Here is a 13,979-nt window from a genome sequence, read left to right as displayed (position 1 = left end):
TTGTGTGTTGAAAAAGACCAAAGTCAGAATTGACACTTCTGAAGACTGAAGTTGAAAACCAATTCCATTTAAAAGTATACATTTGTTGTTCCACTAAAGATCCAGATGAGTGGCTGAAGTACAAAGCGTTACACGTGCTATTGTTCATTATTGCTCTTACAACATCCAGTAGTTTGTATGGATTTTTAGATGAATTTGATGTTTCACTATTTCAACGCTACAGGTCTCTCAAAATTGGAGACTGTACTAGCAGAACTGGATAGATAACTCTCTGAAAAATAGCATATCAGTAATCTAATACACTAATATGTATTAAAACTATTATTTATTTGTATATATAGGACACTGAATCTATTGAATTAGTTACCCCAGGGCAGTCTTTCTGTAATGTTAGTTAGTTAAAGCATAAAAGGATTTATTTGACAGACAATGTTTTCACCTTTCAAAGCAAGATCTTTTTTTTTTCTTCCCGATTCTGTAATATTATTCAGTGAACCATTTGAGGAATGCATATCTTTTCTCTTGCTTCTACCTCTGGGAGTCCAGCAAATGAATCCAGCCTAGTTTGAAAAATAAATTGATGGTTCTATCCCAGTTCCTGCTAGACTGTGGTCCACATAACAAAAGTAGCACACAATTTGGCACAAATTATAATTTTCATTATAGATGGCCGTGACTAGAAAATGCATGGATACTGTAATAGAAGTTGTATCCCCAGGACACATATGAGATACATCAGCAAATTGGCAGTGTGCCTACATGTGTAGTACATCCTTGATACGAGGCTGCACTTGATCCACAGTTTCTTTAGTGAAAAAAATGAGAACACCAGATATTGTAATAAATATGGTAGGAAAAGATTTCCTTCTCACAAACATTTGCAAATTGATTATGATCATTTACCATAATTCCCTGGGTCATATTAGCGGTAATCAAATGGAAGGCTTGAAAAGTATTAGAATTATAAAAGCAATTCACACATTCGGGTCTTTACAGCAGATTTAAACAGTAGCAGATCTAAAGACCACCACGTTAAATATTTTTAAAAAGACCAAAGCTGGAATGTTGCTTAATTTTAAAGTCTAAAATATACTGTAGAGATTCACTGTTAAAAATGTTGTTTTTCACAGAGTTCCACTGTTTTAATGAATTAAACAACAGCATTATAGGCAGGTGTGATTTATTAACGCTGTGGTAAGTAGGATCATATCAGAGCAGATTCTTTTTTGTCTTTTTCTAAGGAAAGGATTCAAGTAAGAAATGGAGTCCTGGCCATCAACACCGTAAGCCTTTCGGATTCAGGAATGTACCAGTGTGTTGCTGAGAATAAGCATGGAGTGATATATTCCAACGCTGAACTGCAAGTAATAGGTAAGAATGCGATATTATCTTTGGTACAGGGTGTGATTAGACATTTTCACAGTTGTTTTTTGTAGCACTATCTTGCAGTCTGTCATCACATTTTCACAAGGTGTCAATTGTATTGACATGTTACTAGATTAAACAACTAAATGAAAGAGCGATGAGGTCAGTAGCTAAGCAGACAAGCTTATGCTTGCATTTCATTTCATACAATAATGGTTTATTGAGGACACAAGCAGAGGTGATTCTAAAGCAATTTACAGACAGCTGAACTTTTGCTTTAATTGAGGGTGGCAATAAAACAAAGCCAGCCTTCTAGGGCTAATTGCAATTGGGTTTTGACAACCTCCATTGCACTGCATGGTTTTAGTAGAAGAAAGGCAGCTCATTATAACATAAAGATCACAGATACTGACTGTTTTAGACAACATATTTTTCTCCTTATTAATGAAGTACAGCTTGTGCGAAAAATGATATTTGTGTATAATTTGTATTTTTTCTACATAGTTCTCCTAAAAGCCAAGGTATTTCACTGTCATAACATCGATTTATAGAAACGCTGTAAATGAGAATCTTGTTAAAAAACAGAAACAGTATTGGAAGTTCTGATAATAAAATTGAGGCAAAAATAAAAAGGACATGACATTAGTTGTTGTTTTTTTTTGCATAGCAGACAGTAAGACAATTGTAATTAGGTATACAGCTGTTTTTCAAACCCATGTTTTGGTTGGTACTGGTCATTTCAATGCTCAAAATGAAAGGCTATTTACAGAAAATAATGTATGCAAATAAAAGACAGGATCTAATTGTGATGCTTTTAATTTTAGAAAGTTAATAGATGTTTACAATGCTGGTCATTTTTTTAAAAGTATTGTTTAATAAGCACACCTCTCTACAATAAATACATAAGAAAATACAAAATATAGACACCCTAAGAGATAATTATAGAGTTGTGAAAGTACAACATTTTGTAGAAAGCCGAAGTTAGGCTGCTGAACCATGCATTGATACAATGGCACCAAACAAAGAAAGCAGAAATCTATCATAAATTGTAATATCCTTAGAGTTTACACATGGCTTTTAATCTAAAATTTACTCTAAAACTCAGTGTATAACCAGTACTTTACAAGATACGTTTTAATGTTGAATGCCTGCATTTTTGTTCAGCACTATTGATAGTAATTGTAATTTATACTACTAAAGGGTAAATTGTTTGCATTAGTTATACATTATTTGTCACAACAACATATGGCCAGGGCATGGACATGTAATGCCTGACTATTACAGTGTAATAACACGGTAATTACACATTATTTCTGCATGCAGCTACATGGATATTTTGTTACCTGATGTAATTACATGGTAACATCATGGGCATGCCATCACTGTGTAAGTAAGTATTTATTCCACCAGTAGTTACAATATTAGAGCTGGAACTGTGGATATTTATTATGTATGCCCAGTAATTTAAAATTCTAAAATGACTTACTGGCTTAAGAGCAGGTGAATGCATAGTTCAGGTTACCATACAAAACAGTTGTACTCTAAATGAGTTCCATAAGCATCAACATCATTGGTAATTTAGGATTTTGTTAAATGCATGCTTCCCTATTTTTCAGCAATACCACCAGATTTTGTCCAAAATCAGTTGAAGAAACTAACCATGGTTATTGAGGGAGGAGAAGTTGTCATTGAGTGCAAGCCCAGAATGTCTCCCAAAGGAGTGATCTCCTGGAGGAAAGGGAACGAGGCCCTCAGAGAGAACAAGAGGTAATAAATATTTTGTGAATAGTTCTAATTCTCAGATGGTAATTTTAAAGAAGAGAATACCTTTAGGCTTCTTAATGGATCGTTAGCCATTTGTCAGCAGCACTATTAATCACCATGATTTAATTCCATCAGTAAATGTGACACAAAGCCACAGACCAGATAAATAAATAAAGTGTGTTTCTGATGGAGTTCTTCTTTTCTGTAAGAATTATGATAATGTTCCTGTGTCATGATCTGGCTGTTCATAGCATATCTTACTTGTATTTCTAGCTGTCACAGACTATTAATACCAATATAAGGGCCTCCCTATTATATCCTTGTGATAGGGATATAGAGGAGGTGCTGTATGCTGTGTGGACTGCTGAATGTCTTCAGAACTGCTAATCCAGTTGAGCTTGTGGTAACTTCCTGGAAAGTATTAGAATCTTGTTCTGACATCTAATTGATTGAGATAATGAGAACTGTATCTGGACAAACTTTCAACCTCATTTCTTGGAAGCCATTTCTCCAATATTGTAATGTCATAGTCCAGCTGTCATGTTACAAATTCTCAAATTTAAATGTTATTTCTCAGGGCTTTTCTCTTTAGAAATGCCAAATATTCTTAGATTCATTCTGAAAGTCCTGCGGTATTTATTTATTTTTTTTTACTTAAACGTAGGTGTTTTATTGCATAAACAGAAAGAATTTCACCAAGCCTTCGTTTTCTTGATCATTTCTTTTGACTAGATAAACCTTCTGGGAATTACTCACACTATTGCTATTAGTAGCAGCAAAGTTTAAAGAGCCTTATGGCAGTAATAACATAATGCATACACAGACACAGATGGCAAAATAATCAGCAGAGCATCCAAGATCACAGTGTTGTTAACTGTACAGGTTTGTGTCATCAAATAACAGACTCAATTTTCAATTATTCCCTCTCACTGGATGTGTTTTCCTAAACGCATCTACTCTTGCTTTCTGTTGGAAGAATATATCAAGTCGCCTTTAGGTCATGTCCTGGAAACAACGAAGACAGGAAGATCTTTTTTCAATGGGAAGTTGATGGGTTTAGTATCTCATATAAGAGACAGTAAACTTGAAACCATTTACAGTTCAGCAAATTAAAAGCCAACTTGTCTCATTCTTCACTTCTGATAAGATCACAATAAGTAACCATTCACAATCAATGGTTTACTTGGGACAGACAAGGACACACACATGACATGCTTTAGTAGTGTATCAAGTCTGTGTAAAGCAAACAGTTACAAAAAGCAAACAGTTACAATTAGCATAATTGTGAATTACTCTATGATGGGTAGGAAATGTATCTATATGTTAAAGAAGTCAAAGCTAAATCCAAGCATTATGATATGCCATGGCCAGTGTATGTGACTGATCTGACCTGGGTTTCTATAGTACAGATTGAAGTACAGATTGATATATAATATCATAGAATAAATACATTGAATAAATCGTACAACTTAATCAAAGAGCATGAAGGTGCATGTCAATGTTTCATCCAGAACCTATTTTGGTGGAAGATTACATACTGTATCATGATTGATCCAGTACATGTTGGGGTGTTCTTCTCACATATGTACAAAGAGAGACTTGGATAGATCACAGTGATTGTAAATCCTACTGTTCTTGCCATAAAAACCAAGGTTCAGATTCCATGAAATGGTTGTTTTATTACCAACATCATTCCTCTGTTCTACTGCATTACCAAAAGTGTCAAAAACCTGTTACCATTCTATTAGCCTTTCATTTAAAAGGAATATAAATGGCACCTGTGTGATTGAATGATGCAAGCTTTTATATGGAGCTGGTCTCAATGAAGGAGTTTACTATACTTATTAATCACAATAGAAGTTGTCACTGAGGGAAGAAGTGTGGAATATAACATAGTTGTTTATTGATATGATTGTAATATGAAACAGTAAACAGTAGATTATAAGTTAGTTCACCTGTAATTAAAGTATTATTAATGGACGTTTTTATTATTATTATCTGTGTGTATTTCACTGCCTCCGCAACTCTGTTAAGCAGTAATACATCTTACTTTTTGGCATATCTGGAGAGTTATGTAAGATTGAAAGTACACATTGGTACGGTAGCTCTGGAGGGACAAAAATAAAATAGGAAATCTTTAACAACAGATGATCAAGAGTTCTGAATTTGTAGCCCATTTCACAGTTTGAACTTTTATCAAGATGGAAAGCACTTCTCCTTTCCAAAGGAGACCTAAGGCGATAGCAATTGTTATTCTTCCTTGGTATCAAATGAACAGGGTGTGGAGATATGCTCTCAGTTTTGCTAATAGGTGCATGCATGCAGTATGTAAATAGGTGCACCAAGGGAGGAAATGCCATAACTGTCTTTCTTTAAAAAGGAATAACAGATGGATGCCGTAGCTTTCCAACAGGGTAGGGCAGGCAAAAGACTGGCAGTGGCCCCGGGAAATCATCAGATTACTTCAATCATTCATACCTTGCTGCTGTAGATCATAAACGCAGCAGAAGGTTTAGTTGGCAAACTGTGAAGCAATGTTGAAACCCTATTTGCATTGTCAGGGAAAATAAAAAATAATAGTAAGTTTAAGAGACAGAGGAGATTGATTCTGTGTTTCTATAGAATCTTCCAGATTCATCAAAGCAAATATTTAAATTCCCTAATAATAATAATAATAATAATAATAATAATAATAATAATAATAATAATAATATAGAAATTTCAATATTTCAACTATCATTGCTCAGGGCACCTAAAAATGAGTACCTTTACAGGAATCCACAATACTCAAAGAAGAAAAAATCTTTCTAGAGAACTGCAAGTTCAAATATCCGGAGGCAGTGAATTCCACAACAGTGCTCAACTCTCTATCTTTGCAGTAATCTCATTAGAAAATTATTATATACATACAGTTTCTACGGCTGGGCAAAGAATCCCATTTACAAACAATGGTCATACATGGTTAGTCCATGTGTCTGATAGTAAATGATCCATGGATAGTCCATAGAGATAAAGTTTGAAAATGTGAATTTACTGGTTTTTGTTTGATTGAAATTGTTTCTTTTATGTTAAACATGCACACAGTTACCATGGAAACAGATAACTGGCAGAACTGTGAAAACATGGAGAATATGTACGGTAGAGATCTAAGCAGTTTCTGAATATGAGAGTTTTTAGTCTGGTGACAACACTAGTTTCAGGTGCTTTGATTTCTATGTTCTTATCTATGTTCTATCCCAGTTGGCATCTGACACAAATTCAGCACATTTGTACCTTCATTTAGTTTTAGTATATTAACACCCTTCATTTTCTAATTGAATGCAATCTATTCCCATATGGCTGATGACATATTTGTATACAGTTGGATTTAAATATTGACTACCGAGTTTCCATTAGTAAGGGCTAGAACGTTTCAGTTTCCATTTTTTTTTCAGTTTCATTCACTTAACAGAAGCATCCTATTTCATCGAATAGATTCCAGATTGAATTATGCATAGGGTTTGGATCTGGTGAATGCAGATTCTATAAAATTGTCGAGCTAGCCATCATTTCTAAACTTACATCTATAACGTGACTGTATCTCAATTATACATACAAACCCCACTGTTTTCTATTTCCAAACATTCAAACCAGTCTCTCTTCACCCATTTGACTATGGCATGATTCTCTTGCTGTGTTTTCCATAACTAATTCAGGTCTTCAAAGCTGGGAGTCTTCCCTTTAACAGATTCCAACTCTTCAACAGATTCCAAATTGAATAATCCATTCGGTTCCGATTTGATAGAAGTACATGCTTTCAAATTCAGCAACTATCCATCACCTCAATAAGCAATAATTGGAAAGAGTATAAATGATTTCAAGAAGCTTTAACTTTAATCACGGTGTTAAATCCTACAAATTGCGAGACCGCAAATTATTGGGTCATTAATCAGAATGAAATAGTTTGAACGGCCAGAGTGACACACGGAATTACTTTTTTTTAATTTTGAAATACAATCAAAGCTTGTATGTGATATTTGATTTAAATTGAAAATAAGTAATCATATGCAATAAATTCACTTGGGAGTATTGGCAATGGGATTGGGGACTGCAGCAGAGTGTGCCTCATTCACAATTAATAACATGTAAACATCAGAGGATCAGTACTGAATATCCAGTAGTTTCAGTGAGACTTAGTCTGTAATCTATCTTCATAGTGAGGACATTTCCGTCGTGAGGCTGGTGAAGGAGGTGTCTTATCTTACACAGGCAATGCCTTGGGGCTTCTGTTAAGATGACTTCAGCTGGAACAAATAAGCTGAGAATGCAGTTTAGTATTTCAGAACAAATCTCACTGATGACTAAAAGACTTCTGTGTCAGCAGCTGATCAATGTGTGAAACACACCAGTGTATTTTCACACATGTCACCAAAAATAAAATTTGTTTTTTTGTCCTGGTTCCTGTCACAACGTCTATCAACAAATGTTAGATGCTTGTGTCGTCGTTATAAATGTCACTAAATGATTTGGCAGTACACATTTCTGTTTACAAATCACATGCTGGTGTGATTCAGTTACTCAGGGACATGTGCCCCAAGTCTATGACTGTAAAGATAACACGTTTAAAAACAGACAGTCTGGTAAGACCAATAGAGTTTTCTTTAAAATCTGTCATTTGCAATGAGTGTAATGTTAAATGCATCAGTATAGAAACATAAGAATATAATTTAATATTTGGAACTGCCATGGCAGTACCTTAGATGCCCCCAGTCTCAGCTGGCCCATGATTAGAGGCTGATGAATATTGCTACTGAATACTGTTTGATTGGGAAGACTGAAGTACAAAAGAAGTCCATGTCAGTTTCCTAGCTGGGTTCCAGTTCCATCAAAGCTGTTTAATTTGTTTCCCATGCAAATCAACTTTAACATCTTATAGCCATAGTTGAAGTGTGGAGTTTTCATTAGCCAAACTAACTACAGCTTCAAACATGTAAGGCCTTGTTTGGCTCATTAATGAGTTCCATATCAGTGCTTTCTCAGGATATACCATTTAAATACCAATTAAATTAAAGATACTCCTTACTTCACCACTTTCATGATCCAGATTTCAATCAGCCCTTATCAGCTAATGGCCTTGACAGTTTGGTTATTCAATCTGAACTGCCATGAGGGATGATTTCTCTTCAGTTCAGCCTTTCCAAATTACACTTCCTGTACTGCTTTCTTCCCCAATATACTCGCACTAACAAGAATGTCCTTCATATATGTTTGACATAAGAAATTAGCAGGGTCTCAGAAAGTCTGAAAGGTCTAATGGGTATTCAGTTACGCTGAACCCCACATATCATAGACTGCGTGTTTCAAAGACATCCTGTACAGCATTAATGAAATACTTGAAAAGTTACTTGAACTGTCAAATCTTGATAGGTAAAACAAAGCAAAACCAGGCAGAATGCCTGCCAGCAATCTGGCATCCATTTGTGTATCCCTTGTAAAGAAATGAGTGAGATTCACAAACTGAGTTGTCTCTTGTTTTTTCAGGGTTTTTTTTATAATTCTATTCCATGTACTCTTTATGGGAGGAAGGTTTCTTTGGTGGAAAACAAGAGAAGGCATATGAGGATACCCAGCATCTCACTTAGTAAAAGCACCACTGCCTGGAGCGCGGTGATGCAAGTGTAGCTCGAGTTACTGGTTTTGACTGAGGTCCCATCGGAAGTCATACATTGGCCTTTGCACACCCGTGGGTTACGGAGTAGAGTTCAACTCATCACGCTTCAGTTGCCCTACTGGTTAGGTACTCAACGGCTCCAAGAAGAGCTCGGATCTTGCCTCCGTCATTCAGTATTTTAGTAACATCTACTTGCTGAGCTTCAATGGGTAAAATAAGATGATTGGCTCAACAGCGAGGGTCGGCCGTTGATCTCCAGTTTTCCTGATTGGTTGCAGCAGTGAGGTGAGATTCTAATTGGATAGAAAAAAAACAGTTAAAATCTGACCAAAAAAAGAGAAAATAGTCAATGCTACTTTAAAGACTAAAATGCAATTTATATATATATATATATATATATATAATAGAAATAAAAAAAAATATGTTATTAGAAATAGAGCAATCAGTGCCCACAAGGATTAAGAGTAGTAATAATACAGTACTACTGTAGCCTGGAAGATAAGCAATTAAAAATGCATTAAGCTTTCTCTGCATTTTCTGTTTGTTTTATTCTTCAGAAAGGCTGCTAGGTCAGCATACAAAGTGTTATTATTTTTTAGTTATACAGCTCGATGACGCCGTGATAAAGTCATTAGATAAATAATATCACAGCATTTATCTTTTAAAATATGATTATGTTATACTATAACAGAGGAATCGATTCCACACATGAAGTAAAATACTTACTTTCACATACAGATTACGCATTGAAAGAAGGTTTATGCTTATTACCATAGGTCTAGGCCAATTCTAGCTTCAATTGTTTTAAAATTGGTGCATCTAAATCCTATAATTTGCTTTATTCTATGTCAATGTAAATCTTTCTTTCCTTGCCATTGGCTGAGCAATGATCCAAAACACGCATAACTTAGTAAGGTTACAGAGGCTGCTAGATAATATCTGTCTATCTATCTATCTATCTACACACGACTGTATGCCATACCTACACTTCTCAAAACCCAAATGTATGCTGCACTAAATATAAATTATGTTTAAATAATAATATTTTAAAAAACAAAAGCTAGGCCTACTATTTGTTGTAAAACAAATGAGAAAAGTTCTATAGTAGTTATGGTGTGGCACTTCCTGTTGCAGTGCTGTGTTTCCATCGCAACGGCGCCACTCCATAACCCGCCCCTCTCCTACGCGTATGTACATTGAAAAAAGATGGTAGATTGAGTTTAAGCAAGTGTGAGAGATTAGCAAAAACAATAATGGATTGGTTTATTATTAAACATCTGAAATCAATGGAAGATACATGTAAGGTTTCTGCTTCTGTGGATGTCAAAGGTCATGTAAAATGACAGAACAACAGAATTCAAAAGAATAAACTCAGGCAATGTGAAACATCTTCCTCGAGAGAGAGAGAGGGAACAAGCGATGAAATAGCGACACTCACTCATGCAAGTGATTCTTGCAGTGGACATTTTCATAGTTACTAGAAGAAGGAACAGTGGTTGGAGAAAATAAAAGAACATGAGTGGTTAGTAGTGGAAAAAGATGGCATTGGCTGCCGAGCATGCAAATCTGCGGGTACGTTAAGCCCTTTAAAATCACAAGGCCTAAAACTGTCTAGAGAGTGAATAGAGTGCAGAGTGTCTTGTTTCGGTGACACGGATGAAAAGAAACGTCAGTCTGTGAGGAAAAATATATTTGACCACAAAACCAGCATAGCGCACAAAAGAAGCGTATAGATATGTGAGGCAGCTAAAAAAAGAACAATTTGAAAAAGCAACTGCCCGTCAAGAGGCTGCATATCAGGAAAATACATGCCGTGTATTTCGCACAGTATACACACTAGCAAAACTAAACAGACCTTTTTCTGATTTGCCTGTGCTTTTAAATTTACAATCAGAAAACGGGTTAGATGTTGGAAGAATACTTCAGTCTGATCATTCTTGCGCTGACATCACGGACCACATCGCAAAATCTATGAGAAGAAAGTTAGTTGAATCAATTATCTGCAAGGATCTGAAAATTGGCTTCATGATTGACAAGTCAACTACAGTAAGCAAAAAAGCATCCTTAGTCATTTGCATGAAAGTTGTTTTTCCAAACTCCATTGAGGCTGATACTACTGCCAGTACGATCCTAGATACATTTCTGCTTTGTATGATAATGGATTTACTTGAGAATTTCTTTCACGGAATTTTATTTCTTTTGCAACGGATGGAGCCTCTAATATGTTGGGACGAAAATCAGGTATAGCCACCCTATTGCTAGGAATGTTTCCGGATATCATAGTGTGGCACTGCAGTAACCAGCGGCTCGAATTAGCAGTTGCAGATGTCGTGGAAGAATTAAGTGCAACATATGAGATAAAATCATTCTTTGACAAACTGTAAAGTTTGTACTCAGCTTCACCAAAAAACCAAGCTGAACTTCAAGAATGTGCCAGAGCACCTAGTATACGATTAAATGCTGTTGGACGCATACTAGGAAAATGCTGGGTATGTGCTGTATGGCAAAATTATGCAGCTTTAGTACAGCATTTTGAAAATGCGTCAAAAGACACAAGCCAAGATTCCAAACGATACAAGGGGCTCAAAGATCGTCTCACTGACACGTCGTTTGTTTTGAACATGGGTTTACTTTTTGATGCATTAGTGGAATTAGAGGAGCTTTCTTTGGAGCTACAGAAGTGATCTACTACTCTGGTGTGTGCTCACAAGTTAATTAAACAAAAGTGTCTGGTTTTTGAATAAACATTGAAACATCCTGGAGAGCACTTTTTGATTTCTCAGCAAGGAGTTCGTAGTGGAGAGTTCAAAGGAGTAGCTTTGCACAAAGGGAGAATGACAGCCATTAACCACACTCGATTTTTCAGCTGTCTTTCAATCAAAATGGAAGAGCGAATGCTTACAACTCGCTCCTCACATCGCACATTGGGTCAGTCCAAACAAGATGAAGATAAAACAAAGTACCAAGACCTCTTGAAACACATGGAAGTGTTTGATAAATCTAAGTGGCCAATCTTAACCACAAGGTATCTCTAAGTGTACATTTTTTACACTTAAGCTACGGTAGGTTAAAACATAAAATGAAAAACTACAGTAACAGGGTTTCATACCTGGACTTTTACATTTCCATTTCGACTGCTGCATATATATTCTTGGCATGATCGAAGTTGTAGTCTTTTTTTTCTTTATTCAGAGATATTGTGAAATATTGGGTATATGTTCCAGTAAGTACCCGCCACCATTATTTCAAGATTTCTTTTTTTCGTGCATCGTTTTTTGATGCCGCACTAAGATAAGATCATCAATAATTGTTTTAAAATCGAGCAAAACCTACAGGTGTGATTAATCACTAATCAATTAAAAACAATAAGGACAGATGTGAGCTCAGAATTGTGCAGTGGCTGGTTTAGTGTAGCTACTCGGGTAGAATTTGTAGTATTAAATTATACTAAATTATCATTCAACAGTATTACTGAAACTAAGAAAATGGATCAACGGCCGACCCTTGATGTTTGAACTGAACCATGGCACATCTATAGAGTCAAATTCAACTGCAAGGTAAAGAAATCCAGGGCTATTCTAGAGTTTGAAGAAACCACGCATCCAGACACACATTAAAGTACAACGATTGGTAGCAATTTAATGTGCCTGTTTATTTAATTTAGAAACCGTTAACCCCTTGCGGTTCCTGAGGTTAACTGCAGTTGATATTGGTGTTACCCAAGACTAGTATACACCGACTGAAACCTAACCCAAGCCTGATTATGAGACAAAAATACTCTTAAGACTTGTTTGCTTTTATAAATCTTCCCTACTTTTAAACAATGGTTGGATTTCAGTCTGCCAACATATCCACACCATAGTTTGGATTCCTTAAAAATTAATTAAGGAGGATTATTGATTAATTTATATAAAATGAAGCTTCAAAATGGAGAAAATGCAAAAAAAAAAATCTTCTATTGCCTTGTTCTGAATGTCAGTTTTAATTCAGTACATTGAAATTACAAATTGTTCGCATTTCATCCAAATTGAACATCTGCTCCCTGTATGTAATTTAAAATCCTAAGCAAATAATATGCAACTTTCCCAGTAATGATAGGTTAGCTTGTTTAAGAACGAAAGTTATATTTATTTTATCAGTAAACATGGAACTTGTTTTTACCAGTGGTTAAAGAAAAGGGCTTGTAACCAGGAGGTCCCCGGTTCAAATCCCACCTCAGCCACTGACTCATTGTGTGACCCTGAGCAAGTCACTTAACCTCCTTGTGCTCCGTCTTTCGGGTGAGACGTAATTGTAAGTGACTCTGCAGCTGATGCATAGTTCACACACCCTAGTCTCTGTAAGTCGCCTTGGATAAAGGCGTCTGCTAAATAAACAAAATGTAGCATTGGCTCATTTAAATCAAATAATAAAGAACCATTCCCCGTACAGTGCAGTACATGTAAAGAAATGTACTAATTTTTTGTTGTTGTTGTTTTATTTGGGGGTTGTTTATAACCAGATACAGGCAAGGCAGAAGTGTTTTCAGGAAAATAGTGCTTTTTATTTATATGAATTTGAGTCCAAATCGTTACACTTTGGTAACAGGGACAAACCAATTTATTTAGTTTAGTCAGTACAATGCCACAGGTTTGAACAAGGTAATAAAGTACACAAGAGAAATCATCTCTGTACAACATAGCTCAGATCACCACACTTGTTCAGTTGCAAAATGGCCCCTCTTCTCCACTGCCCACTCCTTTTATACTTTGACAGGGGTCACATGACCTAAGCAGTCAGGTCAAAAAGTAATTATCAAAAATAAACATTTCTAAATATAAATGCATATTACCTTATTTTCCACTTACAATTGAACAACATAATAAGCGTATAACATTGTTTTTAAATAAAAAAAATAATAACCCCAAACAATAATGCATTTTAAACAATAAACCATGAAAAACAAAGCATCCATGTCTAACAAAATATAAACCATCCAAAGGAAATCATATAATTATCACAAAGAAAACAGCTTTTATATTCAAAACATACCATTAGATGTAATTATTTACAAATATTTACAAAGTATTTTAAAAGTAAATGTTTTCCCCTTTGTTCTAAGAGCCAGGTTTGGTCATGTGACCAGGCCTGAACCTCCAGCACAGTTTGCCATAGCAGCAAATATTCAACTGAAAAATACAAAAGCAACACCAAATAACCA

At 35.5% G+C, this 13,979-nt stretch overlaps 1 protein-coding gene across 5 annotated transcripts in view; it reads left to right on the top strand.

Moving 5' to 3' along the window:
- LOC131701493 (contactin-4-like) overlaps positions 1-13,979 on the top strand; it is a 150,859-nt gene that overhangs the window by 109,802 nt on the left and 27,078 nt on the right. For all 5 annotated transcript variants that reach the window (XM_058999599.1, XM_058999601.1, XM_058999597.1 and 2 more), the window contains exons 10-11: positions 1,242-1,371; positions 2,982-3,132. In XM_058999599.1, coding sequence (XP_058855582.1) covers positions 1,242-1,371; positions 2,982-3,132 — 281 coding nt within the window. The remainder of the gene's footprint in view (positions 1-1,241; positions 1,372-2,981; positions 3,133-13,979) is intronic.

This window comes from Acipenser ruthenus, chromosome 25 (assembly GCF_902713425.1).
Source record: "Acipenser ruthenus chromosome 25, fAciRut3.2 maternal haplotype, whole genome shotgun sequence".
NCBI classification, from domain to species: Eukaryota; Metazoa; Chordata; class Actinopteri; order Acipenseriformes; family Acipenseridae; genus Acipenser; species Acipenser ruthenus.
The sequence above is the reverse complement of the archived record's forward strand: the minus strand, read 5'-3'. Positions and strand labels throughout refer to the sequence as shown.